General features: G+C 37.9%; 1 protein-coding gene across 2 annotated transcripts in view; it reads left to right on the top strand.

The window, feature by feature from the left end:
• The window catches only part of RNF212B (ring finger protein 212B), a 45,335-nt gene that overhangs the window by 16,332 nt on the left and 9,407 nt on the right, over positions 1 to 19,596 (top strand). For both annotated transcript variants that reach the window (XM_036884661.2, XM_036884660.2), the window contains 7 exons: positions 6,564 to 6,679; positions 7,296 to 7,356; positions 8,186 to 8,214; positions 9,996 to 10,042; positions 10,261 to 10,303; positions 10,461 to 10,521; positions 10,906 to 10,954. In XM_036884661.2, coding sequence (XP_036740556.1) covers positions 6,564 to 6,679; positions 7,296 to 7,356; positions 8,186 to 8,214; positions 9,996 to 10,042; positions 10,261 to 10,303; positions 10,461 to 10,521; positions 10,906 to 10,954 — 406 coding nt within the window. The remainder of the gene's footprint in view (positions 1 to 6,563; positions 6,680 to 7,295; positions 7,357 to 8,185; positions 8,215 to 9,995; positions 10,043 to 10,260; positions 10,304 to 10,460; positions 10,522 to 10,905; positions 10,955 to 19,596) is intronic.

The following is a 19,596-nucleotide window of genomic DNA, read 5'->3' as shown; positions in this document are numbered from 1 at the left end:
CAATAAAACATCCACGTATGCAGAAGATTTCTCTCAGAACGGGGGGGTGAGGTTCTAAGCCTCACCTCTGTTGATCCCCAATTTCTCACCTGATGGCCCCCCTGCGACTGTGCCTGTCTTAAGTTGTTCCTCCCTTGAGGAATCTTACCCATCTCTGGCTAACCAGTCATCTTCCGGGGCCATACAGGGAAATGTAAAGTTGGTAAGTGAGAGAGAAGCCTTATTGTTTGAAATAAAGATGCAACTCTTGAACCTTTGGTAACCACGAATCTAAAGCCTGCAGTGGCAATAAGTACATATCTATCGATAATCATCCTGAATGTAAATGTTCTGAATGCGCCAATCACAAGACATAGAGTCACTGAATGGATAAAAAAAACAAGGTCCATCTATATGCTGCCTACAGGAGACTCACTTCATACACAAAGACATACATAGACTAAAAGTGAAGGGATGGAAAAAAATATTTCATGCAACTAATAGGGAGAAAAAGCAGGAGTTGCAGTACTGGTATCAGGCAAAATAGGCTTCAAAACAAAGAAAGTCACAAGAGACAAGGATATTACATAATGATAAAGGGGTAAGTACAACAAGAGGATATAAATATCTATGCACCCAACATAGGAGCACCTACATATGTGAAACAAATACTAATAGAATTAATGGGGGAAATGCATTCATTTTAGGAGACCTCAACACACTACTCACTCCAAAGGACAGATCAACCAGACAGAAAATAAGTAAGGAGACAGAGGCACTGAACAACACATGGACCTAACAGATATCTACAGAACACTCCACCCAAAAGCAGCAGGATACATATTCTTCTCAAGTGGATATGGAACATTGTCAAGAGTAGATCATATACTACCACAAAAAGAGCCTCAGTAAATTCAGAAAGATTAAAATTGTACCAACCAGCTTCTTAGACCACAAAGGTATGAAACTAGAAATAAATTACACAAAGAAAACAAAAAAGCCCACAAACACATGGAGGCTTAACAACATGCTCCTAAATAATCAATGGATCAATGACCAAATAAAAACAGAGATCAAGCAATATATGGAGACAAATGACAACAATAATTCAACACCACAAAATCTGTGGTACGCAGCGAAGGCCATGCTAAGAGGGAAGTATATTGCAATACAGGCTTACCTCAGGAGAGAAGAACAATCCCATACAGTCAAAACTTACAAATAATAAGACTAGAAAAAGAAGAACAAATGAAACCCAATGTCAGTAGAAGGAGGGACATTATTATGTCCCTGAATGGATAAAAAACAAGACCTTCACTTTTAGTCTGTGTATGTCTTTGTGTATGATGTGAGTCTCTTGTAGGCAGCATATAGACAGGTCTTGTTTTTATCCATTCAGTGACTCAGATTAGAGCAGAAATAAATAAAATCAAGAAGAATAAAACAATAGAAAGAATAAGTGAAAGCAGGAGGTGGTTCTTGGAGAAAATAAACAAAACAAAACCCCTAGCCAGACTTATCAAGAAAAAAAAAGGGTCTACGCACATAAACAGAATCAGAAATGAGAAAGGAAAAATCACTACGGACACCACAGAAATACAAAAAATTATTAGAGAATACTATGAAAAACCATATGCTAACAAACTGGATAACCTAGAAGAAATGGACAACTTTCTAGAAAAATACAACCTTACCAAGCTGACCCAGGAAGACACAGAAAATCTGAACAGACCAATTACTAGCAATGAAATTGAATTGGCAGTAATACTAATGATGAACTAGCAGAAAGAGAAATCAGGAAAACAATTCCATTCACAATTGCATCAAAAAGAATAAAATACCTAGGAATAAACCTAACCAAGGATGTGAAAGATCTATACCCTGAAAACTACAAGACACTCAAGAGAAATTAAAGAAGACAACAATAAATGCTCATGGATAGGAAGAATTAATATTGTCAAAATGGCCATCCTGCCTAAAGCAATCTACAGATTCAGTACAATCCCTATCAAAATACCAATGGCATTCTTCAACAAACTAGAGAAAATAGTTCTAAAATTCATATGGAACCACAAAAGACCCTGAATAGCCAAAGCAATCCTGAGAAGGAAGAATAAAGCTGGGAGGATTATGCTCCCCGACTTCAAGCTCTACTACAAAGCCACAGTAATCAAGACAATTTGGTACTGTCACAAGAATAGACCCATAGATCAATGGAACAGACTAGAGAGCCAGATATAAACCCAACCATATATGATCAATTAGCATATGATAAAAGAGCCATGGACATACAATGGGGAAATGACAGTGTCTTCAACAAGTGGTGTTGGCAAAACTGGACAGCTACATGTAAGAGAATGAAACTGGATTACTGTCTAACTCCGTACACAAAAGTAAATATGAAATGGATCAAAGATCTGAATGTAAGTCATGAAACTATAAAACTCTTAGAAGAAAACATAGGCAAAAATCTCTTGAATATAAACATGAGCAAATTTTTCCTGAATGCATCTGCTTGGGCAAGGGAAACAAAAGCAAAAATGAACAAGTGGGACTAGATCAAACTAAAAAGCTTCTGTACAGCAAAGGACACCATCAGTAGAACAAAAAGGCATCCTACAGTATGGGAGAATATAGTCATAAATGACATATCTGACAAGGGGTTAACATCCAAAATATATAAAGAACTTACACACCTCAGCACCCAAAAAGCAAATAACCTGATTAACAAATGGACAGAGGATATGAACAGATGGTTCTCCAAAGAAGAAATTCAGATGTCCAACAGACACATGAAAAGATGCTCCACATCACTAATTATCAGGGAAATGCAAATTAAAACCACAATGAGATATCACCTCACACCAATAAGGATGGCCAGCATCAGAAAGACTAAGAACAACAAATGTTTGCGAGGATGCAAAGAAAGGGGATCCCTCCTACACCACTGGTGGGAATGTAAGCTAGTTCAACCATTGTGGAAAGCAATATGGAGGTTCCTCAAAAAACTAAAAATAGAGATACCATTTGACCCCGGAATCCCACTCCTTGGAATATACCCAAAGAATACAACTTCTCAGATTCAAAAAGACATATGCACCCCTATGTTCATTACAGCACTATTTACAATAGCCAAGATACGGAAGCAACCTAAGTGTCCATCAGTAGAAGAATGGATAAAGAAGATGTGGTACATATATACAGTGTAATACTATTCAGCCATAGGAAAGAAACAAATCCTACCATTTGCAACAACATGGATGGAGCTGGAGTACATTATGCTCAGAGAAATAAGCCAGGCGGAGAAAGACAAATGCCAAATGATTTCCCTTATTTGTGGAGTATAACAATGAGGCAAAACTGAAGGAACAAAATGGCAGCAGACTCAGAGACTCCAAGAATGAACTAGTGGTTACCAAAGGGGAGGGGTGTGGGAGGGCGGGTGGGGAGGGAGGGAGAAGGGGACTGAGGGGTATTATGTTTAGTACACATGGTGTGGGGGATCACGGGGAGAACAATGTATCACAGAGAAGGGACATAGTGGATCTCTGGCAACTTGCTGCACTGATGGACAGTGACTCCATTGGGGTATGGGTGGGGACTTGATAATATGGGTAAATGTAGTAACCACATTGTTTTTTCATTTGAAACATTTATAAGAGTGTATATCAATCATACCTTAATAAAAAATTTTTTAAAATGGGCAGAGGATGTAAACATACTTTTCCAAAGAAGAAATTCAGATGGCCAACAGTCACCTGAAAAGATGCTCCACATCGCTAATTATCAGGGAAATGCAAATTAAAACCACAATGAGATATCACCTCACACCAGTTAGGATGGCCAACATTCAAAAGACTAGGAACAACAAATGCTGGCGAGGATGCAGAGAAAGGGGAACCCTCCTACACTGTTGGTGGGAATGTAAATTAGTTCAACTATTGTGGAAAGCAATATGAAGGTTCCTCAAAAAACTAAAAATAGAAATACCAGTTGACCCAGGAATTTCACTCCTAGGAATATATCCAAAGAAACCAAGATCTTGGATTCAAAAAGACATATGCACCCCTCTGTTTATTGCAGCATTATTTACAATAGCCAAGCTATGGAAGCAACCTAAGTGTCCATCAGTAGATGAATGGATAAAGAAGGTGTGGTACATATACACAATGGAATATTTTTCAGCCGTGAGAAGAAAACAAATCCCATCATTTGCAACAATATGGATGGAGTGGAGCTTGAGGGTATTATGCTTAGTGAAATAAGCCAGGAGGATAAAGACAAGTACCAAATGATTTCCTTCATTTGTACAGTATAACAATGAAGCAAAACTGAAGGAACAGAACAGCAGCAGACTCACAGACTCCAAGAAGGGACTAGTGGTTACCAAAGGGGAGGGGTGGGGAAGAGTGGATAGCGAGGGAGGGAGAAAGGGACTGAGGGGTATTATGATTGGTATACATGGTGTGTGTGGGGGTCATGGGGTAGGCAGTGTAGCACAGAGAAGACAAGTAGTGACTGAATAGTACTCCACTGTGTATATGTACCACATCTTCTTTATCCATTCATCTACTGATGAACACTTATGTTGCTTCCATAGCTTGGGTATTGTAAAAAGTGCTGCGATGAACATAGGGGTGCATATGTCTTTGCAAATAACATTTGCAAATAACATTACTACACTGTTGGACAGTGACTTCAGTGGGGTATGGGGGGGACTTGATATATGGGTGAATGTAGTAACCACAATATTTTTCATGCGAAACCATCATAACATATATATATCAATGATACCTTAATAAAAAAATACTGAGATTCATTACTGAGTGAAGTTTTAGAATATTCTTTTGTGGATATATTTGAAATAGGCTAAACATTTGTACTCTAGCATCAGACAAAACCACTTGTTCCACTTCTCTAACACCTCCCATTGGTGGTGGTTTCCTGGATTAACCTTTCTTGGAATGGTCAGATCTGAGATGTGGGTTTGAGGTTTTCTGAGAAAGTAGGCAAAGTAGTTATGTTTAGGCATAGACAAAAGGCCCCGCAGTAGTCCAGTCTGAGATGCTGGAGTTCCACGGTGGGGTCTGTTCCCTGCACACCTATGGCCCTTGGTGATCTCTAAGAAAAGAGTAACTGGTCTAGGGCAGGATTTGGGTTTCCTTGGCCCAAGACTTGTACTAACCTAATTTCACTGCAAATGATCCAAAGAATAGGTTAGGATGTTTAGGGTACTGTCTCTTGGCTATATATTACTTCTCTCTGTATCATCTACTGCTTCCAACCTTCACCATTTTAGGTAGTTTCTAGGATTCTGGGTGAAAATTTTCCTGCTTCTATGCTGTTCAAATTTTCTGAAATGAACATATTTCACTTTTATTGACAGCAACAACTTTTTAAAATGAAGTAGACTGCAGTGAATTCTTATCTATCTAGAATTAGTTTAGTTTGCTTTTGACTAGAAAGGAAAGAGGCTAGAGACTATATAAACCTTTTGCTTTAAATTTTTTTAAACTGATAAAGTCTTATATTAATTCCAAATATACAACACAGTGATTCAACAGTTACCCATATTATTAAATCCTCACCCCCACTAGTGCAGTTACTATCTGTCAACATAGGAAGATGTTACAGAATCACTGACTATATTCTCCATGCTGTACTACAATCCCCATGACCAACCTACATTATGATTGAGAATTTTTGTGCCCCATTACCCTCCTCCCCCTCTCCACCCAACCCCTCCTGCATGGTAACCTCCAGTCCCTTCTCAGTGAGACTATGTAAACTCTTAAGTACAATTCTGTAGGAGGGTGGCAAGTGCAAAACCTGCAAATAAGGTGAGAACAATTAAGTTTATAACAAAAGTACCAAAATTTAGGGAAGGACTTTAGACAAAATGTTTATAGTCTGAGCAGGGAGGAAGCAGATGAGACATAAATACTGCTGTGTATTCAAAAATAGAGCTTGACAAAGCTAAAACACTTTCTAAATATTAACTTTTGATCTGATTCAGTAATCCCATAATAGGCACATTCAGTATATCAACTGGTAAAATAAAGCAAAAGATAAAATTATTTGTCTATGCTCAGAAATAAAATTCAGGAATAGGTAATTTCCTTCTGTGCCTCTTCACCTTTACTGTAGCAGCATAAGTAGCCTGCAAGTGTCTCTGTGTGAGTATCTTAGGGAAAGCAAATTGGTTACCAGTAATAGCTAGGAGTGTGGAAGCTGAGTCCAAATTAATAACAGACAAATGAGATCAGCACCAATTTTAAACTTGAAAAAAACTTTTGGGTGTTGGCGTTTTTGCTCAAGATGAAAGGTTATATTTTTCAAGGGCCATTCTACTGTGTCTGAATATTCTCATTAAGATATAAGGAAGCCATTGTCCTAGAAATTGAAAGCTTTGGTTTTCCCTAGTACCAAACCCTCTAACTTTGGGGAGTTGTGAATTAAGTCAGCTGCTCCAGAAGAAAATGATCAGTAATAATGTATGAATTAATGGATTTCCCTCTATTGCCAGAAGCAAGGAGAAAGGAATTATGGGGGGTGTATGTCAAAGGCCTGTTTTTCCCTAGTAGGTGTGGAGTTTCCAGAAGAAACAAACAGATCTCCTCATTGCCTTTCATAAGCACAGAATTACAAAGTTAGAAGCAGCTGTTCAGGAGGCACTGCAAACAGTGACCAGGCAGGACAAGTAAGTGACAAATCAAATCACCAGAGAGCTCTTTTTCTTACTGAGAACCTATAGCCCTTATTTCCTGAAAATTGCTACATGTGTGTTTATGTTTGTCTTGGGCAAGTGAGGTACAGAATTTTTAGTTCCCTCTGTCTCCATTTTATTTTCTTCCTCCCCTTAAGGAACCCTCCTCACTTTATAGCTTTCCTTTTCCCCTTCCCTTTATCAAAACTGCTTCTTCAGAGAAACTAGACATGGCTTATTCTCACATAAAGATGAGAGATAGCATTTAAAATGTTGCCTCCAGGAGGATATATTTTGGAAATCTTAAGCTGAAAGATGGAGTCCTCAATGGAAAATTTCAAACATCAGCAGGTCAAGGGTGTGTGTAGAGAGGAAATGGAATTCTATGTACACTCCTCTGAAATCACACCAGTGACTGCTTATTTTGTCCATCCAATTCTTCTCACCATTACAACCCTGCCATTGTCTCCCTGGATCACTAGATCTCTGACAAAAGTACCTTGTATAGTGGCAAGCATCTCTCCATAAGCATTAACTAAAAGTTTTAAAAATAAAAATCAGTTTCTTTATTCCACTGACTTGCTGAAACTCTTTTCCCTCTTTTGCCTAGAGAACTGTCAGTCTTAAGGAAAGAGAATGAAGAACTGAAGAAATGTCTAGCCATCATAAAGGTGAATGAAATAGATTTTCCTTCTTCTTTTTTATCCTAGTTTTCCTCTCTACCTAACAGACTATATAAAGTAGTGTTTCCTAACCTTTTTCACATCATGGCTTGTGTAACTGATAATATTTGTACACTGAGCACACCACAGTAAATGGATAAGGCCACTGAAGACAATGGAGGGTTGAAAAGATCAATTTCAGTTCACTAGTAACCCTTTCTTGAACATCAGTGAGTCATGACACATCATTTGGGAAGCTCTCGTACAGAAGAGACATGTGTAACTTAAAATTTCAAGGCCACTGAAGACAATGGAGGGTTGAAAAGATCAATTTCAGTTCACTAGTAACCCTTTCTTGAACATCAGTGAGTCATGACACATCATTTGGGAAGCTCTCGTACAGAAGAGACATGTGTAACTTAAAATTTCTCTTCAAGAATCCCAGGACTCTTCCTTTCCTTCAAACTCTATTTCCTAGGTGCTTCTTTTTAACTACAAATGTTCTTTTATCTATATAGTTTTCCTATGGATCCTCCTCCTGTAACTTCTAGCACATTATAATCCTGTCATTCTCCTTTTCTCTCCTGTAGACTCCCCACATTTCTCCACATATATTAATCTATGAGTTGCCCAATGTGTTTTTATGAAGAAAAGCTGAAGTTTTATTCCCCCAAAGCTAATAATTTCCTAAGGAAATATTACTGCTATTTTTTTCTCCTACTGGGAACCTGAGTAACCACAATTAGAGGATAGCTTAGTTATCTAACAAGTAAGATCCATTGATTAGGACCCTTGAGCTACAGCTTCCTTCTCTCCCATTTTTATTTTTCACCTGCAGGAATCTCCAAGTTGGTACCAAGGAAGCAGGTGAGTTTTATCATGCCCCACACTAGCTCTTTGAATATTTCTGTTCTTTCTTGGCTCTTGGCTATAACTCCTATGAGGGCTCTGAGGTGGAGGAAATGGTTGATGAGTTTATCTTTCAGTTCTCCAAGAAAGAGTTACTCATTGAAAATGCTGAACTAAAATCTTGAATGTAAAATCTTGAACCCTCCGACACTGTTGGTAGAAGTGTAAATTGATTCAACTGTTGTAGAAAGCAATATGGAGGTTCCTAAAAAAACTAAATAGAAATACCATTAGACACAGTAATTCCACTCCTAGGAATTTACCTAAAGAAAACAAGATCCCTTATTTGAAAAGATATATGCACCCCTATGTTTGTTGCTGCACTGTTTACAATAGCCAAGATATGAAAGCAACCTAAGTGTCCATCACTAGATGAATGGATAAAGAAGATGTGGTACATATACACAATGGATTATTCAGCCATGAATAGGAAGCAAATCCTACCATTTGCAACAACATGAATGGAGCTAGAGGGTATAATGTTCAATGAAATAAGCCAGGTGGAGAAAGACAAATACCAAATGACTTCACTCACTTGTTGAGTATAAAAACAAAGCAAAACTATAGGAACAAAATAGCAGTAGACTCACAGACTCTGAGAAGGGACTAGTGGTTACTAGAAAGGAGGGGTTGGGGAGGGAGAGGGGATAAAGGGGCACTATAATTCACCATCACAATATAGGTAGGTCACAGGGAAGGCAATACAGCATGGAGAAGACAAGTAATGATGCTATAATAGCATCTTACTATGCTGATAGACAGTGACTAGTGGGGGAGTGAGGACTTGATAATATGGGTGAATGTTGAAACCACAATGTTGTGTGTATTCATGTGAAACCTTCATAAGATTGTATATCAATGATACTTTATACAAAAAAGCATCAACACTAAAAAAAAAAACTTTAATGTAATACTCACCCTTAACTGTCCCTTTGAAATCCTACTCATGAGGTCCTACTCCTCATTCAAAATTTTACTCATATGTCATTTCCTCTTTCAGGATTCATCAGGTGGAGTTAGATGTTCTGTTATTCATTATTCAATAAACTTTAAATACCTACTGTTTATCAGGGACTATGTTAAGTGCTGGGTGCTGGGTGTACATCACCAGTTATTGTAGTTGGAAATGTACCTTACCAATTGTTAAATAATTTTAATATCAGCCCTGTATTGGTAGATTAAAAAAGACATAACCCCTATACTCACAGAAGTTACAGTCTGGTGTTCTTTTATATTTCTGTACTTAGGATATATGCACTGTAACACTTAAACATTCCTTTATTTGTTTTCTCTCTCTCACTAGCTTGTGAATCTCTCAAATATAGGAACTATATTCTACCTTTGTAATTTTAGGATCTAGGACACATGAACACTAAATAAGTGCTTGTTGGAGAGATGGAGGAGGGGATGAAGGGAGTGAGGGATTTGGTAGATGTATGAATGGATGGACAGATATATGAAAAATTGAGGTACTTGGAAAGGCACTGAGGGAGGGAAGAAAGGAGGACTTCACAATGTCTTCTGTGGGCAAGAGAGAATAAGAGGTTTCATTTGGAAAGTTGGAGAGCTAAGGACCCTCATATGGAAACTGTGCCTTCATATTTTGGGGTGATACTTGTAATACATGATAGTAAGCAATTTGTGCCCAGAGAAGAAGCTAATATTTCTACAATGGTCTGATTGCCCCCTAAGGTGACACTTAACCTTGCTTATTGCTGTGTCTTTTATTTCCTTTTTAGGTTGACCACACCTCGACCAGTGGGCATTACTTCTCCCTCACAGTCAGGTAGAAAAAATTTTTGCCCAAATATCTGTGTGAAATGAATAAATATTCTCTCCCCATATGGAAGATGGTTTCCTCTCAAAGACTATAGTGTGATTTTCCTAATCTTATGTGCGATATGAAAAGCACATATAACTGAAACCCACTTGTGACAGATTAGCTAGGCAAGGCAAGAGCACCGTTGATGGTAACTCTTTACTCTGCACTCCATTCTCTTTCAGTTACTCCACGACCCAGCTCTCAGCACAGCAGCCAAGTGGTCAGGTGAGTAGAAAGCCTACAACAGCAACACTAACTGTTGGTAAAGTTGAAAGATGAAAGAAATACTTAGATGTGGCCGAGATAGAGACTGAGGAGACTAGGTCTTTGTAAAAGTTTAACAACAGGTTTGTTTCTTTCCTTTTTGTCTCACCTTATACAGTCGGTCCTCCTCATTGGAGTCTATCCCTTATAGAATGTCTGGCTTTAGTAGCTTGGGACAAGTAAGTATTATTTTCCTTCTCATTCCAGATTGACATTTCTCATGCTAAATGAAGAAAGAAATTTAAGGCAAGAATATTAAATTTATATGAGTTTTGGCATAAATTATCTGATGCCATTCCTGGACTCTCTTTGGCAATGCAGACCTGATGTTAGAAGCTGACACGGAGAATGAATAGGGATGAAAATGATGGAATTTTCGCAGACTGAATTAACAGTGCCTGCACTGTTCATTGTGGAGGGAGTAAAGTGTGGATCCTTCTTGGCCTAGCATACCCTCTCTGGGAGAACAACACATGCTTCAATGTGTAGAGAAATAGCAAAGTATATGGAAGCCAGAGAATTAGGATATCTTTATTAATCAATGTTTATTATTTGTCCATCAGGGAGCCAGAGGTCTACAGGGAAGGAGCACTCCCAGAGATTGTTATACTGGTGAGAAGGGGAAAGAAAGTTTGTCAGAAACCAACACATTTTGTGCAGATACCAGCAGATTTCTGGTTTTCTGTGCCATTTGTTTTTTTCCAGGCAGTAACTCCAGCTATCCAGACATATATTGCTACTTTTCAAATAATGATATTTCTTTTCTCAAACTGATAAGGGGAAAATAAAAATTTGAGCAATAGGAAGTCATTTAAAACCTCTGGTCAGGAAATGGAGGGTAACTTTTGGGTAAAATAATTGACTTGGATTTTGTAAATTGCCACAAGATGGCAGTAGAAGTTAGGTTTAAAAGGAAGATTTACTAGATGCCGATTTTGTTAGCCTGAAGGTATCTGGCTTCTTCCCTGTGTATTAAGCATAAAAATATTCCAGTGAAGAAATATTTTGTTTCCACCCACTTCATTTCTTGTCTCTTTCCCCGTAGAACTATTGTTATTGCTATTCCCAAGCACATTCACTAGTCCATAGAGAATACTGAACAACAGAGAAGATTTCCCCTTCTTTCACAAGAGGCAATTTTGAAATTTGCAAATCACTTTCTGGATAACCAGAAAATTTGCAAATCACTTTCTGGGTAATCAGAACCAAAATTCTGGTGAATTTTGAAATTCACCAAAGTCTCTGTTCAATTCTTTCATATCCACGCCTTTGAAAAATCTAGATGTTCTAGCAGTTTATTTCTGTGAGGATAATAGTAAGAGTCTCTTTTTTATTCCTGATTTTAGTTATCTGAAGCTTCCTTCTATTTTCTTGGTCAGCCTAAAGATTAGTCAATTTAGTTGACCATTTCAGAGAACCTACTTTGGTTTCGTTGATTTCTCTATTGTTTTTCTATTCTCTAGTTCATTTATTTCTGCTCTACTCTTTATTTCCTTCCTTCTGCTTGTTTTGAGTTTAGTTCTTTAGTTTCTTAAGGTAGAAGGATAGATTATTGATTTGAGATCTGCTTTTTAAGTATAGATGTTCACAGTTACAAATTTCTCTCTAAGCATTGCTTTTACTGCATCCTATAAGGTTTAGTATGTTGTGTGTTGCTTTCATTCTTCTCAAATTATTTTCTAACTTCCTTTGTGATTTTTTTTCTTTGACCCATTGGTTATTTAGCAGTGCATAAACAAATATCCATGTATTTGTGAATTTTCCAAATTTCTTCCTAGTATTGATTTTTAACTTAATTTCATTGTGGTTAGACAAAATACTTTGGAAGATTTAGATCTTTTTACATTTATGCCCTAACAGATGATCTGTCCAGAATATGTCCCATGTATACTTGAGAAGAATGTGTATTCTACTGTCATTGGGTGGAGTGTTCTATAGCTGTTAGGTTGACCTGGTATATAGTGTTCAAATCGTCTGTATTCTTGATGATCTTCTGTCTTGTTTTCTATCCATTATTGAAAGTGGAGTATTGAAGAATGATAACTATTATTGTTGGATTGTTTATTTTTCTCTTCAATTTCAGTTTTTGCTTCATGTATTTTAGGACTCTGTCATTAGGTGCATATATAAGGGTTACATCTTCTTGATGGGTTGACCCTTTTTTCATTTTGACTTTTGTTTTAAAGTGCATTTGTCTGACATTAGTCACTCCAGTTCTCTTTTGTTTATTGTTTGCATAGAATATCTTTTTTCCATCCTTTTAGTCTCAACCTATATGTGTATTTGAATTTGAAGTGACTCTTTTGTAGACAGTTTGTGGTTGGATCTTTTTGTTCAATCTGCCAATTTCTGCCTTTTAATTAAAGAGTTTAATCCATTAAATTTTTTTACGGTTCCTATATATATATGTATATATATATATATATATATATATATACATATATATATATTTTTTATTTTGCTATCATTAATGTACAATTACATGAGCAACATTGTGGTTATGAGACTCCTCCCATTATCAAGTCCCCACCACATACCCCATTACAGTCACTGTCCATCAGCATACTAAGATGATGTAGAATCATTACGTGTCTTCTCTGTGTTGTACTGCCTTCCCTGTGCCCCCCCACCTACATTATGTGTGCTAATCGTAATGCCTCTTTTTTCCCCCTTACCCCTCCCTTCCCACCCATCCTCCCCAGTCCCTTTCCCTTTGGTAACTGTTAGTCCATTCTTGGGTTCTGTGAGTCTGCTGCTGTTTTGTTCCTTCAGTTTATTTTTTGTTCTTATACTCCACAGATGAGTGAAGTTATTTGATACTTGTCTTTCTCCACTTGGCTTATTTCACTGAGCATAATATCCTCTAGCTGCATCCATGTTGCTGCAAATGGTAGGATTTGTTTTCTTCTTATGGCTGAATAATATTCCATTGTGTATATGTACCACACCTTCTTTATCCATTCATCTACTGATGGACACTTAGGTTGCTTCCATCTCTTAGCTATCGTAAATAGTGCTGCAATAAACATAGGGGTGCATATGTCTTTTTCAAACTGGTCTCCTGAATTCTTAGATTAAATTCCTAGGAGTGGAATTCCTGGGTCAAATGGTATTTCTGTTTTTAGTTTTTTGAGGAACCTCCATACTACTTTTCACAATAGTTGAGCTAATTTACATTCCCACCAGCAGTGTAGGAGGGTTCTCCTTTCTCCACATCCTTGCCAACATTTGTTGTTGTTTGTCTTTTGGATGTTGGCCATCCTAACTGGTGTGAGGTGATATCTCATTGTGGTTTTAATTTGCATTTCTCTGATGATTAGTGATGTGGAGCATCTTTTCATGTGCCTGTTGGCCACCTGAATTGAATTTCTTCTTTGGAGAAGTGTTTGTTCAGATCCTCGGCCCATTTTTTATTGGATTATTTGCTTTTTGTTGACGTGCGTGAGCTCTTTATATATTTTGGATGTCAACCCTTTATCGGACATGTCATTTATGAATATATTCTCCCATACTGTAGGATGCCTTTTTGTTCTGCTGTTGGTGTCCTTTGCTGTACAGAAGCTTTTCAGCTTGATATAGTCCCACTTGTTCATTTTTGCTTTTGTTTCCCTTGCCCAGGGAGATATATTCATGAAGAAGTTGCTCGTGTTTATGTCCAAGAGATTTTTGCCTATGTTTTCTTCTAAGAGTTTTATAGTTTCATGACTTACATTCAGGTCTTTGATCCATTTTGAGTTTACTTTTGTGTATGGGGTTAGACATTGGTCCAGTTTCATTCTCTTGCATGTAGCTGTCCAGTTTTGCCAACACCAATTGTTGAAGAGGCCATCATTTCCCCATTGTATATCCATGGCTCCTTTATCGTATATTAATTGACCATATATGTTTGGGTTAATCTCTGGACTCTCTATTCTGTTCCACTGGTCTGTGGGTCTGTTCTTGTGCCAGTACCAAATTGTCTTGATTACTGTGGCTTTGTAGTAGAGCTTGAAGTTGGGAAGTGAGATCCCCCCTGCTTTATTTTTCCTTCTCAGGATTGCTTTGGCTATTCAGGGTCTTTCGTGGTTCCATATGAATTTTAGAACTATTTGTTCCAGTTCATTGAAGAATGCTGTTGGTACTTTGATAGGGATTGCATTGAATCTGTAGATTGCTTTAGGCAGGATGGCCATTTTAACAATATTAATTCTTCCTAGCCAAGAGCATGGGATGAATTGCTGTTTATTTGTATCCTCTTTAATTTCTCTTGAGTGTCTTGTAGTTTTCAGGGTATAGATCTTTCACTTCCTTGGTTAGGTTTATTCCTAAGTATTTTATTCTTTTTAATGCAATTGTGAATGGAGTTGTTTTCCTGATTTCTCTTTCTGCTAGTTTACTGTTAGTGTGTTGGAATGCAACAGATTTCTGTGTATTAATTTTGTATCCTGCAACATTCCTGAATTCAGATACTAATTCTAGTTGTTTTGGAGTGGATTCTTTAGGGTGTTTTATGTACAATGTCATGTCACCTACAAATAATAACAGTTTGACTTCTTCCTTGCCAGTCTAGCTGCCTTTTATTTCTTTGTTTTGTCTGATTGCTGCGGCTAGGACCTCCAAGACTATGTTGAATGAAAGTGGGGAGAGTGGGGATCCCTGCCTTGTTCTTGATCAGCTTCTCACTGTTAAGTATGATGTTGGCTGTAGGTTTGTCATATATGGCCTTTATTATGTTGAGGTACTTGCCCTCTATACCCATTTTGTTGAGAGTTTTTATCATGAATGGATGTTGAATTTTGTAGAATGCCTTTTCAACATCTATGGAGATGATCATGTGGTTTGTGTCCTTCTTTTTGTTGATGTGGTTGATGGATTTTAGAATGTTGTACCATCCTTGCATCCCTGAGATGAATCCCATTTGATCATGGTATATGATCCTCTTGATGTCTTTTTGAATTTGGTTTGCTAATATTTTGTTGAGTATTTTTGAAGCTATGTTCATCAGGGATATTGGTCTGTAATTTTCTTTTTTGTGGGGTCTTTGCCTAGTTTTGGTATTAGAGTGATGCTGGCTTCTTAAAATGAGTTTGGAAGTATGCCCTCCTCTTCTATTTTTTGGAGAACTTCAAGGAGAATGAGTATTATATCTTCTCTAAGTGTCTGATAAAATTCAGTGGTGAATCTATCTGGCCTGGGAGTTTTGCTCTTGGGTAGTTTTTTGATTACCGATTCAATTTCATTGCTGGTAATTGGTCATTTAGATTTTCTGATTCTTCCTTGGTCAGTCTTGGAAGGTTGTAGTTTTCTAGAAAGTTGTCCATTTCTTCTAGGTTATCCAGTTTGTTGGCATATAGATTTTCATAGTATTCTCTAATGATTCTTTGTATTTCTGTGGTGTCCGTAGTGATTTTTCTTTTCTCATTTCTGATTCTGTTTATGTGTGTATATTCTCTTTTTCTCTTCATAAGTCTGGCTAGGGCTTTATCTATTTTGTTTATTTTCTCAAAGAACCAGCTCTTGGTTTCATTGATTTTTTCTATTGTTTTATTCTTCTCAATTTCATTTATTTTTTCTCTGATCTTTTTTATGTCCCTCCTTCTGCTGACTTTGGGCCTCATTTGTTCTTTTTTTTTCCAGTTTCAATAATTGTGACTTTAGACTATTCATTTGGGATTGTTCTTCCTTCTTTAAATAGGCCTGGATTGCTATATACTTTCCTCTTAGAACTGCCTTCACTGCATCCCACAGAAGTTGGGGCTATATACTGTTGTTTTCATTTGTCTCCATATATTGCTTGATCTCTGTTTTAATTTGGCCATTGATCCATTAATTATTTAGGAGTATGTTGTTAAGCCTCCATGTGTTTGTGAGCCTTTTTGCTTTCTTTGTACAATTTATTGCTAGTTTTATATCTTTGTGATCTGAGAAGTTGGATGGTAGAATTTCAATCTTTTTGAATTTTCTGAGGCTCTTTTTGTGGTCTAGTATGTGGTCTATTCTGGAAAATGTTCCATGTGCACTTGAGAAGAATGTGTATCTTGCTGCTTTTGGGTGTAGAGTTCTGTAGATGTCTTTTAGGTCCATCTGTTCTAGTGTGTTGTTCAGTGCCTCTGTGTCCTTACTTATTTTCTGTCTGGTTGATCTGTCCTTTGGAGTGAGTGGTGTGTTGAAGTCTCCTAAAATGAATGCATTGCATTCTATTTCCTCCCATAATTCTGTTAGCATTTATTTCACATGTTGGTGCTCCTGTGTTGGGTGCATAGATATTTATAATGGTTATATCCTCTTGTTGGACTGCCCCCTTTATCATTATGTAACATCCTTCTTTATCTCGTTACTTTCTTTGTTTTGAAGTCTATTTTGTCTGATACTAGTACTGTAGCACCTGCTTTTTTCTCCCTATTGTTTCCATGAAATATCTTTTTCCATCCCTTCATTTTTATTCTGTGTATGTCTTTGGGTTTGAGGTGAGTCTCTCTCTTATAAGCAGCATATAGATGGGTCTTGCTTTTTTATCTGTTCTATTACTCTGTGTCTTTTGATTGGTGCATTCAGTCCATTTACATTTAGGGTGATTATTGATAGACATGTACTTATTGCCATTGCAGGCTTTGGATTCGTGGTTATCACAGGTTCAAGGGTAGTTTCTTTACTATCTAACCGTCTAACTTTAACTCAGTTATTACACTATTATAAACACAGTCTGATGATTCATTATTTCTCTCCCTTCTTATTCTCCCTCCTCCACTCTTTAAATATGTTAGGTGTTTTTATTCTGTACTCTTTTGTGTTTCCCTTGACTGCTTTTGTGGATAGCTGATTTTATTTTTTGCCTTTAGTTGGTATATGGTTGGTCTGCTTTCTTTGCTATGATTTGATTTTCTCTGGTGACATCTATTTAGCCTTAGGAGTACTCCCATCTAGAGCAGTCCCTTTAAAATATTCTGTAAAGGTGGTTTGTGGGAGGCAAACTCCCTCAACTTTTGCTTATCTGCAAATTGTTTAATCCTTCCTTCAAATTTAAATGATAATCATGCTGGATACAGTATTCTTGGTTCAAGGCCCTTCTGTTTCATTGCATTAAATATATCATGCCAATCTCTTCTGGCCTGTAAGGTTTCTGTTGAGAAGTCTGATGATAGCCTGATAGGTTTTCCTCTGTAGGTGATCTTTTTTCTCTCTCTGGCTGCTTTTAATACTCTGTCCTTGTCTTTGATCTTTGGCATTTTAATTATTATGTGTCTTGGTGTTGTCCTCCTTGGGTCCCTTGTGTTGGGAGATCTCTGGGCTTCCATAGTCTGAGAGACTATTTCCTTCCCCAGATTGAGGAAGTTTTCAGCAATTATTTCTTGAAAAACACTTTATATCCCTTTTTCTCTCTTCTTCTTCTTCTTCTGGTACCCCTTATTATGCGAATATTGTTCCATTTGTATTGGTCACACAGTTCTCTTAATATTCTTTCATTCCTAGAGATCTTTTTGTCTCTCTCTGCCTCAGCTTCTCTGTATTCCTGTTCTCTGATTTCTATTCCATTAACAGTCTCTTGCACCTCATCTGGTCTGCTCTTAAGTCCTTCCAATGCTTGTTTCATTTCTTTTATTTCCCTCTGGACTTCATCCCTTAGCTCTTGCATATTTCTCTGCAGCTCCATCAGCATGGTTATGACTTTTATTTTGAATTCTTTTTCAGGAATATTGGTTATATCTGTCTCACCAGGCCCTCTGTCTGGCGTCTGAGTGATTTTGGACTGGACCAGGTTCTTCTGCCTTTTCATGGCAATAGAAGTGATCGCCAATGAGTGGTGTATGTGTCAGCTGGGAGAACAAAGTCCCCTCCTGCTTGCTGGTCACCTTGCCCTTCTCTGTTGCCTGTGCCAGCCAACTGCACACAGCGAGCAGATCTCTGGGCTAATTCCCTCAGCTGCCATGGGCGGAGTGGCCGCAGCCCTCAGGATAGCCTATGGCACTGGCAGGGGTCCCAGATGAGTGGAGTGTGCTCTCCTGTGAGAATGGCACCCCTTCATGCCTTCTGGACCTTGTGCTGGCTTCCTCTGCCTGTGCTGGGCAGCTGTGCATAGGCAGCAGCCTCTGGGTCTGGCCTGGTTAGCTGCGTGCTGGGAGAAGACTCTGTATGGTTGCTGTGGGTGGGGCTGCTCCCTGGCTGGTCTACAGCAATGGCGGGTCAGCCAGTTTGCTTGCAGTGCTGCCTGGGGGGAATGAATGACAGGCTGCTTATTGCTGTGAGGGGCTTTGGAGCTGAGTTGCCACCCAGAGGGTTAGGGCGCCTGAAGTTCTTTAAGATTCCCAGCCTGCTGGGCTAAGTGTGCCAGTATGATTTTGTCCACCTGTTGAACCCTTGTCCCTTTAAGCCTTTTAAAACACCCTCACCCTCTTTCCTTTTGTCCCAGGGGAGCCGGCTGTGGGGACTGGCTCGCAATCTCCATCTCGGATTTTACTTTTCCATTTCTCTAATATCCAGTACACCATGCAATGTGTGTTTGTGCTCCCGTGCAGATTACTAGGGCTGGTTATTACTGTGCTTCCCCTCCCTCCCCACTCTGATTCTTTTCCTCCCACTGGTGAGCTCAGGTGGAGAGAGTGCTCGGGTTCCACTGGGTCACGGCTTTGTATCTTACCCTTTTCATGAGATGCTGAGTTCTCACAGATGTAGATGTAGCCTGGCCTTTGTACTGTATCTTCTGGTCTCTCTTTTAGAAACAATTGTATTTGCTGTATTTTCAAAATATGTATGGTTTTGGGAGGAGATTTCCGCCACCCTACTCACGCCACCATCTTGAGAAAGTCCTCCATTTACATTTAATATAATTACTGATAAGACTTCTGTGATTTTGTTATTTGTTTTGTATATATCTTAGGTCTGTTTTTTCTTCATTTCATTACAGCCTTCTTTGTTTTAAATAGATATTTTCTAGTATACCATTTTAGTTCCCTTGTTGTTTCTTCTACTATAATTTTTAAATTATTTTATTAGGGATTGCAATTAACATCAAATTAATAACAATCTACTAAAATTAATACCAAACTTTATTCAATATAAAATGAAAACTTTGTTCTTATATATAGTTCCATTCTCTCCCCATGCCATTGTGCTGTTATCTTATAAATTACATCTTAAATTGTGTACTTATCAAGACAAATTTATAATTGTAGTTTTATGCAGTGGTGTTTAAAACCATATAGGAGAAAGAAGTTACAAAAATACACTTATACTTTTATATTTACCTGTGTAACTGTCTTTAATAGTGCTCTTTATTA

Source organism: Manis pentadactyla, chromosome 11 (genome assembly GCF_030020395.1).
Source record: "Manis pentadactyla isolate mManPen7 chromosome 11, mManPen7.hap1, whole genome shotgun sequence".
Lineage (NCBI taxonomy): Eukaryota > Metazoa > Chordata > Mammalia > Pholidota > Manidae > Manis > Manis pentadactyla.
This window is presented reverse-complemented; position numbering and strand designations above follow the sequence as displayed.